Raw genomic sequence first — 18399 nt, 5'->3', positions numbered from 1 at the left:
AAACGTATCAAGAAGCTGTAAAGTCTTTGGGCGATAAAGTGATTTCCCATATATACATTATGCCATTTCGATCTTTCAACAATACTCTGAATTATCTATCACCCATTTTACAGCTAAAGAAACTGAAGATTCAGACAAGGTACAGAGACTTCCCTGAGTAAAACAGTAAATTGCTGTGGGAAATCTAGTCTGGTCTTCTGGTTCAGTTCACTCGTCTCTTCACCACAGCCCAGCTGTACAACATGTCATACTATTTGTCCTTCCTGTTGGTACTATAATTCATACCGTCTCTTCACACGTGTGCTGAAGCCAACAGGGAGACATTAAATGAAGAAACAAAGTGTGATGTAAAATGAAGTCAGCTTATTACTCTTCCCCTGCCCACCCTGAAAGGGAGAATGGGGGAGAATCATTTGATTGTGCCAAGTATCTATATTTTCCAGACATCTCAATTGTTCCCTTTTGGGGTTGGGTATTCAGACATGATATGGCTGAGACCATGACCAAGTATCCAACCCTACTGGAGAAGAGCCAAGGACAGTGTGTGTATGTGCATGTGCGTGTGTGTGTGTGTGTGTGTGAGAGAGAGAGAGAGAGAGAGAGAGAGATACACACACACATATACACAACGTGAGTGTTGGAGAGATAAGGTCAACTCCATGGCCAGTGACTACCAGCCCAGTCTAAATGAACTAAGGGAAGAGGAGTAAGATAAGCTATGAACCAGGAGATAAAAAGGTAACCTGGGAAGTCCAGGCTTTAAAGTATACCAGGACAAGACAGCAATGCTGAGAGCTTAACAGAAGTGTAACAAAGGGCCAGCAGAACAAAGATGGGAGGTCAAGTAGGTAGTGTACAGATGAGACGTGAGACATTGGTCGACTGAGAAAAAATTTGCCAGATGCTGGGTTTGTGCTCTGAAATCCCTTTCATGAGCTCCCTCTGCAGCTGGGTACAGGGTCTGGTGCAGGAGGGACAGGGCAAGCACAGGCAACCGACTCCTCCTGTATTTTAGTTCCTTTCCTCATGCATTGATTTTACCTCCTTTGGGTTTCAGAGTCTGGGGTTATAAATCACCATACCTGGGTTCTAGACTGAGCACTACCAATGACAATCTAGGTGACTTCAGAAAGTTCATACAAAAAAAAATGTTCAGCTCTCTCAGTTTTTTCATAAGAAACGAGAGTACTACTAGGACACCTAGGTGGCTCAGTCAGTTAAGCGTCAGACTCTATTACAGTTCAGGTCATAATTTTGTGCATGGTTTGTGAGTTCTGCATTGACAGTGTGGAGCCTGCTATGGATTCTCTCTCCCTCTCTCTCTGTCCTTCCCATTTGTGCTATCTCTCAAAAATAAACTTAAAAAAAAAAAATGAGAGTATTCACCAATGGTACTCACCTCACAGAATGATATGGATGTAAAATTAAGTTATAAAAGTCAAAGACACACTCTAAATCTATGCTCTGACCTTGGTTATAATGTAGCTGAAGTAAGATCAAATAAGTTTACATAATTCTCTAATAAAAATGGCAATAATACTGACCATTACATAGAACTTAGAATAACCCTCACAACAACCTATGGGGTGGGTACCATTATGTCCCAATTTTGGAGAGGAAAGCAAAGCATTGATATGTTAAATAACCAGTCCAAGAACACGCAGCACGTGGCAGGGCCAGGGTACAAGCCCAGGAAGTCTGACTTCAGAGCCTGTTCTTAACCACTATCTGACAGTACCTCTTGCCAAAGGATAAAGCAGCCCATAACCCATGTTTGCAGGATCCAGTAACAGAGCATTGTTCAAACATACCTCATTGAGAGTAAAACCAAAATGGAAAACTCTATGTATGCAAACAGACAAACAAGCACACCAGAAATTAAAACCAAAACAAACTTCTCAAAAGAACTTCAGGTAGAATCCCATTTAATAGCAAGCTTTCTAATATACTTAAAATAAGATTCAATTTGTAAGAAAGAACTAATACCTTTGTAGCAGGTGAATAATTACTTGATTCTAGGTCTCTGTTTATTACAAATATGAAGTCAGTTTTTAAGGAGATGAGACACCACGGTCCATGTGCAGGATCACTACAGGAGTGAGGCATGCCTCTGTGTATACACACCTGGTACAGTCCCCTATCACACTGGCTCTACATTTGGTACGTGACTTGCTCTGGCCATGGATCAGCAACATCTGAGATGCAAATAGGGCTTGAAAAGTACTTGTACATTAGGGCTTTGCTCTTGAAACAGCTGCCCCATGCAGAGCGGCCTGTGTTAGCCTATTGGAAGCATGTCGTTCAGTCAACAACCAGCACTGACTTCCAGACATATAAGTGAGGCAATTTCAGACCATCCAGTCCCAGTCAGGCCTCCAGATAATGGTGGCTGCATATGGACCAAACCAAAATCCACAGGAGAACCATGCAGTTGAGCCCTGCCCAAACAACTGACACAGAGAATGTTAAATAACGTATTTGTTGTTTTAGTTACTAACATTCGAGGTAGGTTATTATGCAGCAAAGCTAACTGACAGAGCCCAAATCCAAGGCATTTCATGGAGTAAGGAATAGCAATGTGGAACAGAGCAACTCTTAAAGAGTCAGGGGTATATTCAACAAGAAAGTAGCAGAGTCAGTTGGCCGAAAAGGTAGGTCAGAAGTATTAGGTTACAAGGGTGCCATACGGTGTTACTCTTGCTTTTACCTGGCTTTCATTCTGTGACTTCTGGCTCAAGTATGTGGGGAAATGAAGCTAATCTTCATGATCATACCAGTAGAACAGAGGAGAAAGAAGTCATGCTGCATCCTAAAACAGCCAACTAGCACCTTTCGTATCTAGTGCTAATACAGTATTCTCCATCAGCACAGCAATATAACTGGCCAGCTTTACAGCTACACATCCCCTTCTGCAACAATTCCCCCCATACCACTATCATTTCTCCCTCAGCATTACTGCTACAGATTGGAGAAGCTGAGGAATTAAAAAGGAAAAGGACTCAACCAAAGACAAAGAAAATCCCTCAGTACTGTAGGGCCAAGAGGCCTGCTAATCTCTGGTGACAGCAACACTGAGAATACAACCATCCTCCAGCCTGATTTACTACTTTAAAAATGAGAAACATATACAGTGGAATATTGCTCAGCCATAAAAAGAAAGAAATCTTGCCTTTTCTAATGACATGGATGGAACTAGAATGTATTATGCTAAGTAAGATCAGTCAGAGGAAGACAAATACCATATGATTTCACTCATACGTGGAATTTCAGAAACAAAACAAATGAACATATGGGCAAAAAAAGAGAGAGGCAAACCAAGAAACAGAATCTTCACTATGGAGAACAAACTAATGGTTACTAGAAGGGAGGTGGATGGGGGATAGAGGGGGGATGGGTTAAACAGGTAATGGGGATTAAGAAGGGCATTTGTAGCAACGAACACCAGGTGTTATATGCAATTGATGAATCACTAAATTCTATACCTGAAACTAATATTGTGCTGTATGTTAGCTAGCTGGAATTTAAATAAAAATTTGGAGAATGAAAAAGAAAAAAATGGGGAAACATTCTATACAGCAGAGGAAACTATTTAAAAATGAAAATGCAACCTAGTGAATGGGAAGAAATGACTGCAAATCATATATCTGATAAGGAATATCTAAAATATATGAGGAACTCATATAACTCAATAGCAAAAAAAGATCTGATTAAAAAATGGGCAGAGGAACTGAATAGACATTTTTCTAAAGAAGAAGTACAGATGGCCAGTAGACACATGAAAAGATGCTCAACATCACTCATCATCAGGGAAAGGTAAATCAAAACCAAATTAAAATGAGATATCACCTCACACCTGTTAAAATAGCTTTTATCAAAAAGACCAGAAATAATAAGTGTTGGCAGGATACGGAGAAATAGGAACCCTTTTGCACTGTGGTTGGGAAGGTAAACTGAGGTAGCCACTAAGGAAAACAGTATGCAGCTTCCCAAAAAATATTAAAAATAAAAACACTGTATGATTCAGCAATTCCATTTCTGGATATTTATCTGAAGAAAATGAAAACTAACCCAAAAAGACATCTATACACTCATGTTTAGTGCAGCATTATCTATAATAGCCAAGATATGAAAACAGTCTTAAGTGTCCATCAGTAGTTGAATATAAAAGAAGTTGTGATATATATATGTTATATATTATAATTATATCACAGTATATAATAATATATGTAACTATGTATTTTAGCCATTAAAAAGAATAAAATCTTACCATTTGCCACAACATGGATGAACCCTGAGGGCATTATGCTAAGTGAAATAAGTCAGAGTAAGACAAATACCTTATGATCTCTCTTACACATAGAATCTAAAAAACAAAAAAAAAAACAAAACAAAAAAAAAAACAAAAAAATCCAGAGTGGATTCCTGCACATTTTCATCATATTCTGTGCCATGTTGTAAAAATGAACCCTCTAAAATGGGAAATAATAATTCTTAGTAAATTCATATGAAACATGAATCTTACTTCTTAGCGTAACCTAATCACACTAATCAGGTAATCTGTCTATCATCAATATTAACATCAATATTTACTCAATGCTCCTCAAATGCCAGTGGTACAGTGGAAAGCAATACGATAACCTATTTTGAACACATAAGTATCCAACAAATTCTTTTCATTGATTATTAAATAAATCAGAGGTCAATAAAAAAAAATCACCCACTAGGTCATCTGTAGACTGGGCTTATGCAAAATGATGTTCTTGTTTTGTGTGCTCTTCTTTTACTTGTTTTTCTTAGGCTGGTGCTGAAATGAGCTTGCATTTCTTAGCATGCACCAATAAATGCGACAGAGAACTGGCCAGGAAGTTATGCTGAGGGAGAAGAGGAATTGAGTTTGGGATTAGCATTTGTACAGCATTTGCCAGACAAAGTCCTTGTGGGTTGATCTGTGGGCTGTTCTGGAAGTCCTTCTCACAGCACCATTTCTTATATTGCCAACGTCACAATAAATATCCCAGGGCAGAAGTAGCTGGTTTTTCACCCATGCAGAAACCTGTTTTGCTCACATTATCATGGCACTTGGATTCCAACATGCAAAAAAGGCTTTCATATATTTTCTTCTTTTTAACCAGTTCTCCTAATAGGCAAGTGAAAGCTGTGATCTCACACATACACACAAAATGAGAAACAGAGGTTTTCAGAGGCTGACCTGTCCATAGCCACACAACTAAACATGATTAAGCTGACTCATGAACCCAAGTTCAAAGGCTAGGACTCTACAGTGGCATGGGACACAGGATATAAGCACTAGGGCCCAAAGGAGGAAATTTACCATCCAGTTCTATTCTAATAACCCTTCTGTTCTTGAATGATTTAAGAATATCATCCAAGTGGTCACCTAAGACAGTGATACAGGGACTATAATAATTTTTCAAACAATGACTAAGAAACTTGGTTGACCAAAGGATAGGAGAGGAAAAAAACCCATCAATATTGCCTTATGATATAGACTGATATTTATTTGTAAGCCCTCGCCTTCCACTTCTATTAAAGTGCCAATTTATAATGACCATCCTAGTATATTTTACCTAAAAAGAAAATACTGTCTCATGACTTAAAGTATAAACATCAGTTAATAAATGATTTTGCCTCTCATTCTTAAAGTGGACATATGCATACATGGTTTTATTTCATACTCTACAGAAAAAGGCTCTGATCCCTTTTCTAGTTCTAACTCGCCATGAAAACATGAACAAGTGACTGAATTACTCTAGATCTCAAATGTTTCACTAACAAAACAAGGTGATTAGACTTCAAGTCTGAAGCAACACAAGAGAATGGAAAGAATTTTGGATATAGCCACAGTTAAGACTGAATCTGGGATCTAGCATTTTGGTAAATGTCTGGCTTTGGGTCCATGCTTGACCTCCTTCCTCATTCAGGTAAATGGAGAAACTGCATCCATCTCCCAGGGTTTGGTAAGAATAAAAAATAATATACTTAAAGGCAACCAGCACAGTGCCTGACCCACTCAATAAAGAACAGCTGATGATAATCATTCATTCATTCATTCATCCCACAAACATTCACTGAACCTCAGTTCCATGCCAAGCATTTTTCTAGGTGTGATGGATACAGGAATTAACAAAACTGATAATCCTCCCTGCCTTCCAGCTGGTGCTGTGGCAGCATGGAGACCCATAACTGTATAGAGGAGCTAAGTGCCTTATACTGCAGAAAGCTTCCGATTCCACTCTCAGCCTCCCTATAGAATCCAGAGCCATTAATACCCCTGTGCCTCATCCCAGGCTGGCAGGGGACAGCACTTAAGGGGACAGCATGCAATAGAAAGACTCTGCTAGACCTCTCTCATCACCCTAGTACATCAAACACCACGGAGGGCAGAGTTACCCCTGGGCTTCACACATATCTCGCACCTTTGCCCCTTCCCCCTCTGCTTTGCCAGAACTGTTCCCCAGGCCTGCACCAGAGCGTTCCAGAAACCTCCGTGAAGGCCAAGTTCGCTTAGAGGCACTACCCCGTACTTCCCACCAGAGGTCGCCCTCCCACACAAGCCCAAGCAACTAGAACCGGGCTTTGCCTTCTCAGCAGCAGTGACATTATTTTCTTTCTCTATTTTTATCTATTAAAAAGATTTCTTCACAGCCATAACTTAGATCTCTACACTAAAATGGAGCAACAGGAAGATATAATGGTGCATTTCATTTATGAATGACCTATAATAAATTACTCTGAAGTGTCCCGAGTGCCAGAAGACAGAACGCTTTGTCTGCCCATGGACTGTATTTCACATACTTTAATTTAGCTGACACATAAAACTCATTTGACATTTCGCAGGTATTTGTGTGGGGCGGGGGAGGGGAGCACAGGGGAGGGGGTGTGCGGGCGGGGACCACTGCGGGGCAGGGCAGAGAGTGGAGGCAGCGGGCAGAGCCAAGGATATCTGGTTCTTGTTGAGGGTTAAGGTATGGAGCCTGGGTAACCCTGGCAACACGAGGTCGTTCCCGAGCAGATTGTTGTCCAGGATGAGTTCCTCCAGGCTCCCGAACGCGCTCAGTCCTTCCAGTGACCTGCAATGACAAAGGCAACAGGAAAAATGATCCTGCACTAAATCAGGGAGGCCATTATGAGCCGAAATAAATATTTTAACCTTCCCTTTCAGGACTGGGAATAGTTTGGGCTTGGTGCCTGTCAGCAAAGTGAATGACAAGAATTAGTAGCGGGAGCCGGGGTGGGGGCGGCGGGGGAGAAGGGGCCGCTGGCACTCACCGCATCCTTCACGCATTGCCAACATGAAGGATGAGGGTCACTTAGTGAGTAGCCAGGATCCAAAACAAAGGGCTTCAGATACGGCCTGCAGGATAAATTTGTCAATGTCTTGTGCCTTCAGGCACCCAGCCTCGGCTGACCCTAACCTCCATTCCCAAGATAAATAACTCTGTCACAGTTCACCTTCATTCCCTGGACACAAATTTAAGTTGTCATCCATCATTCCTGCCCAGAAATATCATACCCCTCTTACAATAATAAATATAACTTCAAGTATCATTTCTTAGCGGTTCTCCTCTGCACAGTCCAGGAAACGGCAAGGAAGGCTTCCTTGCTCTCCCTTCTCAGCCTTTGACTTTTATCCCCCCCCCCCCCCCCCGCCCCATTTTTTTTTTTTTTTACACTAATCACTTAATTTGCGTCTGCCCAGTGTCCCTGTGGCTGCTCCCAAAGGCAAGGCATCTTCAGAAGCACATAATCACTCCAGTCGGAGAGGGTTGTTTCTTTTTCTTTCATGATTTCTTTTCCTTTTTGTTTTTGTTTTTGTTGGGCAGGGAGAGGGGCGGTGGTTTAAGGAAGGAGTTGGGGGAATTTCTGTTTCAGTGCTCCCGGCTTGAAGTTACAGTTTTAATTTATGGAAAGTGGATTTCTCACTTTATTTTTGAAAGAAGTGTGGAATGCAGCAATGTAGATGTCAAGGCAGTAAATAATCAAGGATCTGAAAGAATTAAGTACCCGGCTCAGGGGGCGGGGGGGGGGGGGGGGTAAGTATCAGAAAGGGAAAAATAGCCTTGTTTACACAGTTAGCTGAAAGTTAACTCTTGATGTTATGGTCTCACGAGTGTTGGGGGGGAGGGGGGTGGAGGCGGTGAGGGGCAGTTGTGCGCATGTGCTACTCTCCGCGCGCGCAGACGTTAATTAAAGAAAGCCGCCCGGTGGAGGGACTTGCACAGACACACATACTCCCAGCTCATTCACCTGCCAGACCCAAGAGCGGTGCTGAGCTTGCACAGGCTGACAGCTGAGCTACGACGTCGACCAGAGGGCGGACTCGCCTGGGATCTCCTGGCTATCCTATAAAATGTGACGAATCAGGGAGATGTTGTCTACACTATTTATTCATTTACTGATAGCACTTGCGTTACAGACACGCCTGCTTGTGTGTGCAGTGCCCGCACATCTGACGTGAGTGTGAACTTTAGCACCAAAGCTGTCTCCAGACATCTGTATCTCCTTTGTGGGATCTGTGCCAACAAGGCTCCAAAACAGGGAGTCAATATGCAGGAGGTGTGATGTGCAGTGTCAGTCATTAAAGCCCCAGACCCACTGGGCGCACAGCTACCTTGGTGTGTCTCATTCCTCAGGGCCCAGCACCCAGACCACCCCCACTCCTACAGCCAGCACTACCTGCTCCACAGCAGGAAGTCAATACCACTTACATTTTGGGCTAAGGCTCAATGGGGTCATTGTGCTTCATTTCTTCCTCCTCCTTTCTCTTCTTCCTCATGTTTCGGGGGTGGGGGGGGTGGGGGGGGGACAAACCAACACACACACACACACACACACACACACACACACACACACACGAGAGTTGTGACTCAGCTCCACCATTTACTTCAAGTGTGAGTTTGGGCATTATCAATAACCCATCTGCACTCCCTTGTTCTGTGCTGTTTCCAGCCCAGAGGAACTTATGAATATAAGCCAAAGAAGATGAACAAACATGTCACTAGCAAATGCTGGTTCCTTTCTTTTCTTTCTTGTTTTTATTCACTGATTTTTCTGGTAGCTGTGACCTTAGGGGGTGTTTTGGAGGGGGAGTGTGTTCTGGATGCAGGGAGTGGGCAGATGAGCAAATGTGCAAAGGTGTGCAGCAAGTCTGGCTTCTGCAGGGAAACTTCCACCTTTCCTGAAGTCCCTTCCCTCAGTGGGGGTTAATGAGTGATGATGGAAAAGTGCTTTTCAGGAGGAAGCCCTGTTTACCACAGGGGCGAGGGGCATTGAGGCCACCTCCCTTCAGGGTGCCTTATGGATGGCTAATAAGTCCTTTGTGCACAAACCTCAGTTGGGCTATGGTCAAAGGCAGCATCCAAATACACATTGTTCCTGAGTTATGTTATGCAAATATAATACTCTTATCATGAGAATCAGCAAATGGTTGGCAACTGGCAAGCAAAAGAAAGCTCCCTTCCAAGAGTGTTTCCAGGGAGGCATACAACAAAATGACACAGCACACAGAGGGACAAAGCTAAGAACACCAGAGGGAGTGCCCACAGAGCTGCCTTTCTCTGGGGCGGGCTCTGGGGCAGAGCTCAGTTCTGAGTCAAACTTCACAGAAGAGTAGGGGACGTTCAGGTTCAAATCCCATTACCTGTCTGGTTGTAAGATTATTTTTGCCATTAATGTTATTAGCTGCTCAGCTAAAAGGGAACCGTGTTACATGGCGGGGGAGGGGAGGTTGCTAATTAATAAATCCCTGTCTTCATGTCATCAGTGTAGTGTGCACTTGGTGATTTAATCAGCTAAATTCAGAGCTGAGGAGACAGAGTAGTGAAGGGTAAAACTGGAGAAGACAGGATTTCTGGGGCTTGGTTGGCATGCAGAAGTCAATAAACACACACCTGGAAGATGGCTTTATTTTTTGCTTTTAAAAATTGGACTTTTTCTGTTATTGCTGCTGCTGTTTTCATGGAAGGAGGAGGGGAAAAATTATTTGCATCCATCTTTTTTTTTATTATTATTTTCATCCATCTTTGAGTTCATACCCCTAGATACAAGATGCCTGCAAAGAGGTGTGTGCTGTTAAGCAAAATGACAAGGCAAAAAAGGCTTTAAGGATCCACTCAGATCTGTGCTGTTTAATGGGACAGCTACAGTAGCTACAAGGAAAAGATGATGAGATTGCAATTCCTCTGCCATAATCTTGTGTGTGCACAGCAAAATGCACCCCACACCCAAGGGCCCTGGTGGAGGGGACGCCTGTCACTCCACAGTTACTTGCCGGCTTGGTCTGCAATCTGCAGATGTTTGAGGAGTGGGCTGTGAAGGCAACGCAGACATGTGTGCCAAGGTCAGGGGCTGGGGTGGGAGAGCAAGGCTTCACCCACTACCTGGGCACAGGCAGCTGGAGAGAGGTCTTCCCAGCCCAGGGAAGAGATGCCAAGGGCAAGACAGGGAGACAGGGTGTGCGGTCTGACCTATGGCAGGTGGTTTGCTCTGAAAACCTAATCAGCAACTCCGAAGCACTTCACCAGCAGGAAAGCTGCCCATTATCTCACCCACAGGTACCATCTCTGTTACCTCATTCACAGGGCTCTGGCTGGGCTCCCCCAGGAGCCACTGCAGCTGCTGGGAGAGTCCCTGTGCCTTTTCCAAAGTCATATCAAAATGACAAAACATCACAACGCATTCAGCTCTAGCGGATTCAAACAGAGAGAACTTTTAAGTTTCCACTGTAATTAACCCTATCCTCGTTAAGATAATTATGATCAAGCTTCCTGTCACAGTTAATATCCCAGCATCATTGCCCGTGGCTCACACTCTGCCCTCATTAGCTTATAAAAACAGCGGCACTAACCAGGCGGCCCCAGCCCTTTCCAAGCTAAGCCAGTGGTTGTGAGCCGCTAAGGAGGGGCCTCAGGCAGGGCAGCAGGCCCCACAAAGGGGTGGTCGCTTGAACCCCAATACCTTCTGCTTCTGGGTGGGCTTCTACTCAGTGGCCTTCATTCTATTCCCAAGTTAGCCACTCGTCAGAAAGGGGAAGGAAAAGGGCCAGGACCACAGCAGAGCTGGTAGGTTTGGGGCATATGACCTACTAATCCCTCCTGCCTCTTACCCAGCAAAAATCCAGCCAGAAAAATCACCAGAGGACACCTCCAGAACCCTCCATTCAAGAAATGCCAACCTTATTCCTGGGGTGTAAGCAGTGGTAATCATTAGAGCCCTCTTTCCTCCATTCTCAGCCTATAAAAGGGGTGATGCTCCTCCCCAGCATGACTCAGGCAGGGATGGGGGACACAATTAACCACAGACCCTAAGAAGAAATATCTCTCTCTGTGGAACCACAGCTGGCCTCAAACCCAGAACCAAAGGTTGGAATGTTCTCAAACTAATTAAGAAAATAAGATCGGAACTAAAATCTTTACCTACTCCAATATATCTTTCCAGATATCTCTCTCTATATATATATCTATATATAGAGGTAGACATATCTAGATAGATAGATAGTTATAACTGAGAAAATGGGAGTTTATGAAAATTCTAGAGAAGCTACCCCATTTGTCTTACGTTCACCACAGCGGCTATTCCTGTAGACCTGCAAGGTTCCGCTGCTGCCTGCTCTGTAATGGTCTTTGTGGATGACTTTCGTCTGCCCAGCCCCCAACAAAAAAGGGATCTCAACGTAACCTCCATAATACCTGGAGAGTTGTCAAATGCACAGTAAGGGTTCAATACCCCTTTGTCAACTGACTACAGCTTGACCCTGAGCTTGTGAGCCACTCCGAGAAAAGCTGACAGTAAAATCCCAAGGGCAAGGCAAAGAGCAGGCCTCAGGGCAACCGGCCAGAGGCTGGGAGGGCAATGTCCACACCCATTCCTTCAGAGGCCAGATGCCTCCTCCTATTTACCCTGAGGCCAGCGTCTATGAACGGGCAGAAGTGACATACAATGAGTTTGTACCCATACACCAGAACCAGTTATTAGGCTATTTAAATCCTTCCTTACCACTTGGGAATAACTGCAGCTCTGAATACACTGAGTACCCCCTCCTGCTACCCTGGCCACTCTTCGGAGCCCCCCAGACCTTTCACAGTCCAGCAACTAAGTGGTTAATGCCCCCACAGCACGGAGCCTCTAGGGACCCTGCTCTAGATAGGATGTTTCTGATTGATCAGTGTAGTTGTTTAATAATTTAAATATCACCCTTGAGAGCAGGAATAGCAACTTGCACCTTTTTTATTTGCCCCACCAGGCCAAGCACAGGGCCTGGCACACAGCAGGTCCTTGGGAAAGGTCTGCAAACTGACAAGAGAGGCCATGACCACAGCTAGAAGAAAAGGACAGGCAGCACAGAGCTATATAGAGGGGATGAAGGAAGAAAGAAAAGAATGGGACAACAGTGATATGGCAGCTCACAGCCCAGAAAATGGCCCAGTGGCAGCACTTCTGAAAGGCCATTAATCCAATCACATAAGAGATACTCTTTCTCTCTGTCACAAAATTCTTTTTATAGCCCATGTAAATGGTTATATGTATCCACAGTATATTACTAGAGATAGTGTAGTATATACACTATACAGCATATGCCACAGAACACTCCAAGAGATGGCGCGGTACGTACACTATACGGTGTATACCACGGAATACCACTAGAGATAGCATAGTATATACACTATACAATATATACTACAGAACAGTACGGGAGATGGCATAGCACACTATTCAGCATATACTACAGTATGTTAGAAGAGATAGTACTATGTTATATGTACAGCTGGGTCTAAATATTTTCCGTATATTTTTCTGTCAGGTCACATAGCCAGGGATATATATATATATATATACGAGTAATATAAGTATACCAATAGGGGATGAAAGTCTCTAAAAAAAACAGACAAAGGTGGAACAGGCTCATGGCTATGTACAATAGTGTATACGGAAACCATGTGACAGTATATCATATGCAATTTGTCAAGGTCACCCCAAAGCCCTTAAGTCCCCTGTCAGGATAGATGATCCTTGAGTTGCATGGAATAAAATTCAACACTGGTGTAACAGCCCTGAATCCAAGACCAGTCGAAAATCTAAGGCAGCTGACAAAGTGTTTGTTAACTCTAAGTGGGATTACGTGTGAAGCCATCATGTACCATACCTAAAATACTAATAAAACTGTTATATAGGATCCCTAAAGAATTATTGGAAATGTGTAAAGAGCTGGAAACACAGAAGTGGGTAATACAACCACAGTTATTTGAAAAGGGAAGATTCTTCACACTTTGGATTAATAAATTCATATACTTATGAAATTCTAGTCAGATTATACCTCTGAGAAACTGGTATTTGTTTGCCCTAGGACAAAATAAACCAGGTTTCTGGTCATGATACCCTTTTTACTTTTACTACTAGGAAGCTGAGAGTGAAATGGTGACTCAGATGTAAAAAGATAATCCCGTGGGGTCTCTATATCCGCTTTCTAACTTTGTAGTTGAGAATTGTAATTTATATAGCCTTCATATTTTATCTATACATTTTTTAAATTAATTCTAATAAGCTAGTTCAGATCCTCTGTAGTATGAAACAAGATACATATATGGCATTGAGTCTCAAACAGGCAGTTTCTGTACATTAAGGACAAGTTCTGTGAGACCAGCTATTAATGTGGACAGTTAACTAGGAATAAAGGTATATTGTACCAGATTTCAAAAAGGCTTTGACATATCCCTATGTCAGGAGAGCAAAAACTATGCTAGAAAATGACAACTTTAGACAGAGTCATAACTGGTTAAAAATATAACTGAAGAACACTAATTAATGGCCCAGCTTGCAATGAAGGAAGGGTCCGGGGACTTTGGTCCTGTTTTTGGCCAATGACTTGGTTCAGCATATGTTTATCACATTCATGGAGTGCAAGACCCAAGAAAGATATTCAGGAGCATACAGTAGGATCCAAAATGATCGTGTTGGAATCAACACATTGTTTCAGCCCAACAAGATGAAACTTCATATTATCTAATGTGAAGACCTGAATATAGATTTCAAGTCCAACTACCCAAGGGGCGTCTGGGTGTCTCAGTCAGTTGAGCGTCCAACTCTTGATTTTGGCTCAGGTCACTATCGCAGGGTCGTGGGACCGAGCCCAGGGTCAGGCTCCGCATGGAGTCTGCTTGAGATTCTCTCTCTCCCCCTCTGCCCCCCTCCTCCAGTTGTGCATGCTCTCTCTCAAAAATAAAAATTAAAAAAATTTAAAGTCCAACTATCCAAAAATACCTATTTGGAGAAAAAAAATAAAAGGCAAATGTAAATTGGGGAAAATACTTCCAATCTAACAATCTAAGGTTTAAAATCCTTAATATTAAAAGAGCTTTTGAAAATCATTAAGGGAAATCTGAAAGCCCTAAGAGAAAAACAAAATACATGGAAAGAAAATACACAAGGAATATATATGGTCAATACTAGAAAGGTAGAGTGAAATTTCAACTTCACTGGGAATCTAAAATATTCACATTAAACAAGATATTTTCACTTAACTAACAAATCCATTGTTTCCCTAAATCTTAACACAGTCTTGTCAAAAGTTCAAAGTAACAGACCAACACAACACTGATGGGAGAGTGAAGCTGCTATAACCTTTCTGGATGGCAATTTATATTAAAAGTCTTAAAAATGATCACCTCATATCCAATAATTCTAACACTGTATTAAATAAATATCAAATAAATGTGCATGATTTAAGTATGTTCCCTACAGTATTATTTATAGTAACAATGTAAACATACCTAAATGCCCAATGATAAATGATTACAGAAAGCTCGATGTATCTGTATAATGAAATGCCATGAGGTAATTAAAAATGATATTGTATACATATATCTACTGATTCAATAAAATGTCATGCTATCCTTTTAAGTACCTAAAATGAAGTTATAATACATACAGCACACACATTACAATCTCGTGCATGGAAATTAAATCATCTATTTCTCCCCTCCATTCCCTACACAAATTTTATTTTTTTTTTATTTAAAAAAAATTTTTTTTAACATTTATTTTTGAGACAGAGAGAGACAGAGCATGAACAGGGGAGGGGCAGAGAGAGAGGGAGACACAGAATCTGAAACAGGATCCAGGCTCTGAGCTGTCAGCACAGAGCCCGACGCGGGGCTCGAACTCACAGACCGTGAGATCATGACCTGAGCCGAAGTCGGACGCTTAACCGACCGAGCCACCCAGGCGCCCCACCCTACACAAATTTTAATGTGTACCATGTTTTCCATGTAGATGGTTAAGAGCCATAAAGTAGTCTGTTAGTTGTTCCTAGTTTATAAACTACTGTTAATGTACATAGGGACATTATGACAATTCTGTATGTATATACTGACACTTCAAAGCATACAGGTATTTACGTACCTACATACTGATAGAGGGATCCAGATATATACTACTAATCTGTGAGTAGTGGCTATTTGTAGGGTGTTTTTTTTTCTTTTCTTTTATAGTTTTCACTAGTTACTAGGTTTTATATCATGAGTAAGTATCATATAATCAGAAAAGACTTTAGTAACTATTACTTTTAAATAAAATGATTCACCAAACATAAGATGCAGGAACCTTGCATAAAGAGCAGTGTGTATAAAGGTTTAGTATGAATCAGCAGAGTGGGGCTGCCTCCCCAGAAGGGAATCTGATCCTACTCTACTGGCCCCTAAGTAACTCTACCTGGAGCTTTGTTTCAGGTCTGAGTGCCAGACTCAAAGCAGCATCAGCATTTAGAAATATCATACAATGAGACCAACAAGCTGGTGAAGGGTGTAAGAAACAGTGATGGAGACGGTCAAAATTATTTAACCAGGAACACAGGAGGCTTAGTTGTTTCAAAGTACTATGTCTCTGGCATTCCAGAAGGCAGAACCAAAAACAAATAGGACAAAATAATAGAAGTTGGAAGGAAAGTTCTCAAGTCAATTTTTTAAAGCTTAAAAAGAGGGCTGTTCACCAAAGGAATGAGCTACCTTCTGAGTCACTATCTGTACATGATCAGAGGTTAGAGTCACAGAGAATGTTTAGAGGAAATTTCTTCATAGAATATTAGATTTGATGCCTCTAATATTCTACCCAGATACTGTGCCTATCTAACTGCAGTTCCTTCCTTTGTAACTGCAGTTTATAAGGGCTCCCAAGAGCTGTTCCTTCCCTGCCAGACAGCCTGGTGGAAAGAGGACAGCAGAGAGTTCTAGCTCCGTCATTCTCCATCACACTAAACTGTGTGCCTTCTTCTGATCCTCTAGCTGGGACTGTGCAAAGCTTCTTCAATGCTTCCCTAACTATGGGGATATCCCCATAATTAAAAAGGCACATGTTGGGACGCCTGGATGGCTCAGTTGGTTGAGCGTCCGACTTCAGCTCAGGTCATGATCTCACAACTGGTGAGTTTGAGCCCCATATTGGGTTCTGTGCTAACAGCTCAGAGCCTGGAGCCTGCTTCGGATTCTGTGTCTCCCTCTCTCTCTCTGCCTCTAATCCACCTGCATTCTGTCTCTGTCTCTCTCAAAAATAAACAAACATTTAAAACAATTTTTTTAAAAAAAGGCACCTGTTAACACACTGGCCTCTTATGCCCTGTGAACTAGATTTCCAAGCCACAGTTCTATTTGACCTGTTGTGGTCTTCTTCATAGACTCATAGACTTTGAGTCCCAGAAGAATTGTAAGCTGTTCGATCCTCAACTTCACAGAAGGTGACTGATAAGCAGAGAGCCAAGTGGCTTACCTAAAACCACACATAGTAACAAAGCCCTGCTTAGAACCTTTGGACATAGAGTGCAATGGTCCTTCAACTGAACTATGCTAAATAACCTGTAAATAACTTCTAGTTGAGATCTAGAAATGGAAATTCACTACTGCCACAACCTTTATCCAAACATTGTGTATAGCTTTCTAATCCATTCATTATATGTCCTCACAATCAGATTGAGGTCTTCAAATTCTTTTGCCTTTTGATCTACATCCCCTCCTGACCCTCCTAGGACAATCCCCTGAAGAACTAATTCTTATATTTGTTTAATGTGGCCTTCATGAGGTAAAGTATACTTTAGGTGGAGCTAGTCACCTTGGCATGTACCTCTCTATAGCTCACTCATTCATTCATTCATTTCATTCACTTACAAAAAGGTACTGAGTGCCAATTCTGTGCCTAGGATTTTGCTAGTCTCTGGGGTGATAAAAAGGACTGTGGCGTGCTCCCCTACTTTAAGCAGTAGATGTAAGCAGGGTAGGAGTTACCAGATAAGGCAGGGTAATGGGTTAGACTGGGATGATAAACAATACTCTGAGGAGGGGGAGGGTTAGGGAAGTTTTCAAAGAGGAAGTGGGCTTGAGCTAAATTTCAATCGGAATGAATTCTAATTCTGTGAGCACCCTCTTACACTTTATGCCAAATTTGGTGGCAAAGGAACATAAGAAGAAGAGGTAACTCATCCCGGCATGCAAGTAATTGCCATTCCAAAAAGCTTACTTGGCACAAGAAATCATACATGTGTTATCCTCTTCCAGCATGGCAGGCTCTCAAGATGCACATACATCTGGGGATATAAAAGATGTACAAGTCATGGCACCTGCTCCCCCTGGGCCTACCATCTATGGGAACAGAGAAAGAAGTTGGACTTGAAATGGAGAGACCATAACGGACAGCACATTATTAAGCAGTGTGGGCAAAATGGGCTCTAGACATTGAGAGGAAAAAAGTGAGGGCTGCAGCGGTCACTGTTTTCCACCCACTCCTCCTATGTTTGTCCTGAAGTTATTATAGCAAGTGGTTCCCTGAGGACAAAGGTGAGAACCAGGTACTCCTTATGAACGAGCTAGATGCCTCCATGTCTTATTCCCATCCCTTTGCCCATCTGGCCGTCCTCCATGCCTCTCAGTGAATCTTTCCTGCATTTCTCCCACCCTGGTGATAGGGCTTGGTCTGGGCTTTGACTGTGTCTCTGAAATTATTTTGGTTCACGGCTTGAGCTTTTATAAAACCACACATGCACGCATGGAGCCTGTGGCCTCAGGATCTTGTTTGTTTTTAAGAGTCTAAAGAGTGAGTTTGTTTGGCGGGTTCTATAAATGGAGGTTTTCTTTACTAGGGAGATGTAAGGGAGTGGACATGGTGTGTTGCAGCCGCGGTATGTGTGTGTGTCGCCACGGGGCGGAATTCAGCGCCTGGTGGGGGAGGCTCCCACAGCCATTGGGCAAACATATGTTGGGCCAAGAACACAGCTCTTCAACCTCATGAACTGTTTGCTTGAAAGATAACAGTGTCTCTTCCACACAAGCCTTTCACCACCCTCCATAAAGGGAATTTAATTCAACAGATGGTGTCTACTCATTGCAAACCAACCAGAAA

At 42.5% G+C, this 18399-nt stretch overlaps 1 protein-coding gene across 17 annotated transcripts in view; it reads right to left on the bottom strand.

Annotated features, from left to right (window-relative positions):
- The window catches only part of LRMDA (leucine rich melanocyte differentiation associated), a 1023531-nt gene that overhangs the window by 445394 nt on the left and 559738 nt on the right, over window positions 1-18399 (bottom strand). For 12 of the 17 annotated variants that reach the window (XM_042909260.1, XM_042909276.1, XM_042909261.1 and 9 more), the window contains one exon: window positions 6965-7091. In XM_042909260.1, coding sequence (XP_042765194.1) covers window positions 6965-7091 — 127 coding nt within the window. Of the gene's footprint in view, window positions 1-6964; window positions 7092-17520; window positions 17588-18399 lie in introns of all 17 variants that reach the window. The other 5 variants (XM_042909272.1, XM_042909273.1, XM_042909271.1 and 2 more) reach the window with 1 other exon arrangement.

The sequence above is a fragment of the Panthera leo genome, chromosome D2, assembly GCF_018350215.1.
Source record: "Panthera leo isolate Ple1 chromosome D2, P.leo_Ple1_pat1.1, whole genome shotgun sequence".
Lineage (NCBI taxonomy): Eukaryota > Metazoa > Chordata > Mammalia > Carnivora > Felidae > Panthera > Panthera leo.
This window is presented reverse-complemented; position numbering and strand designations above follow the sequence as displayed.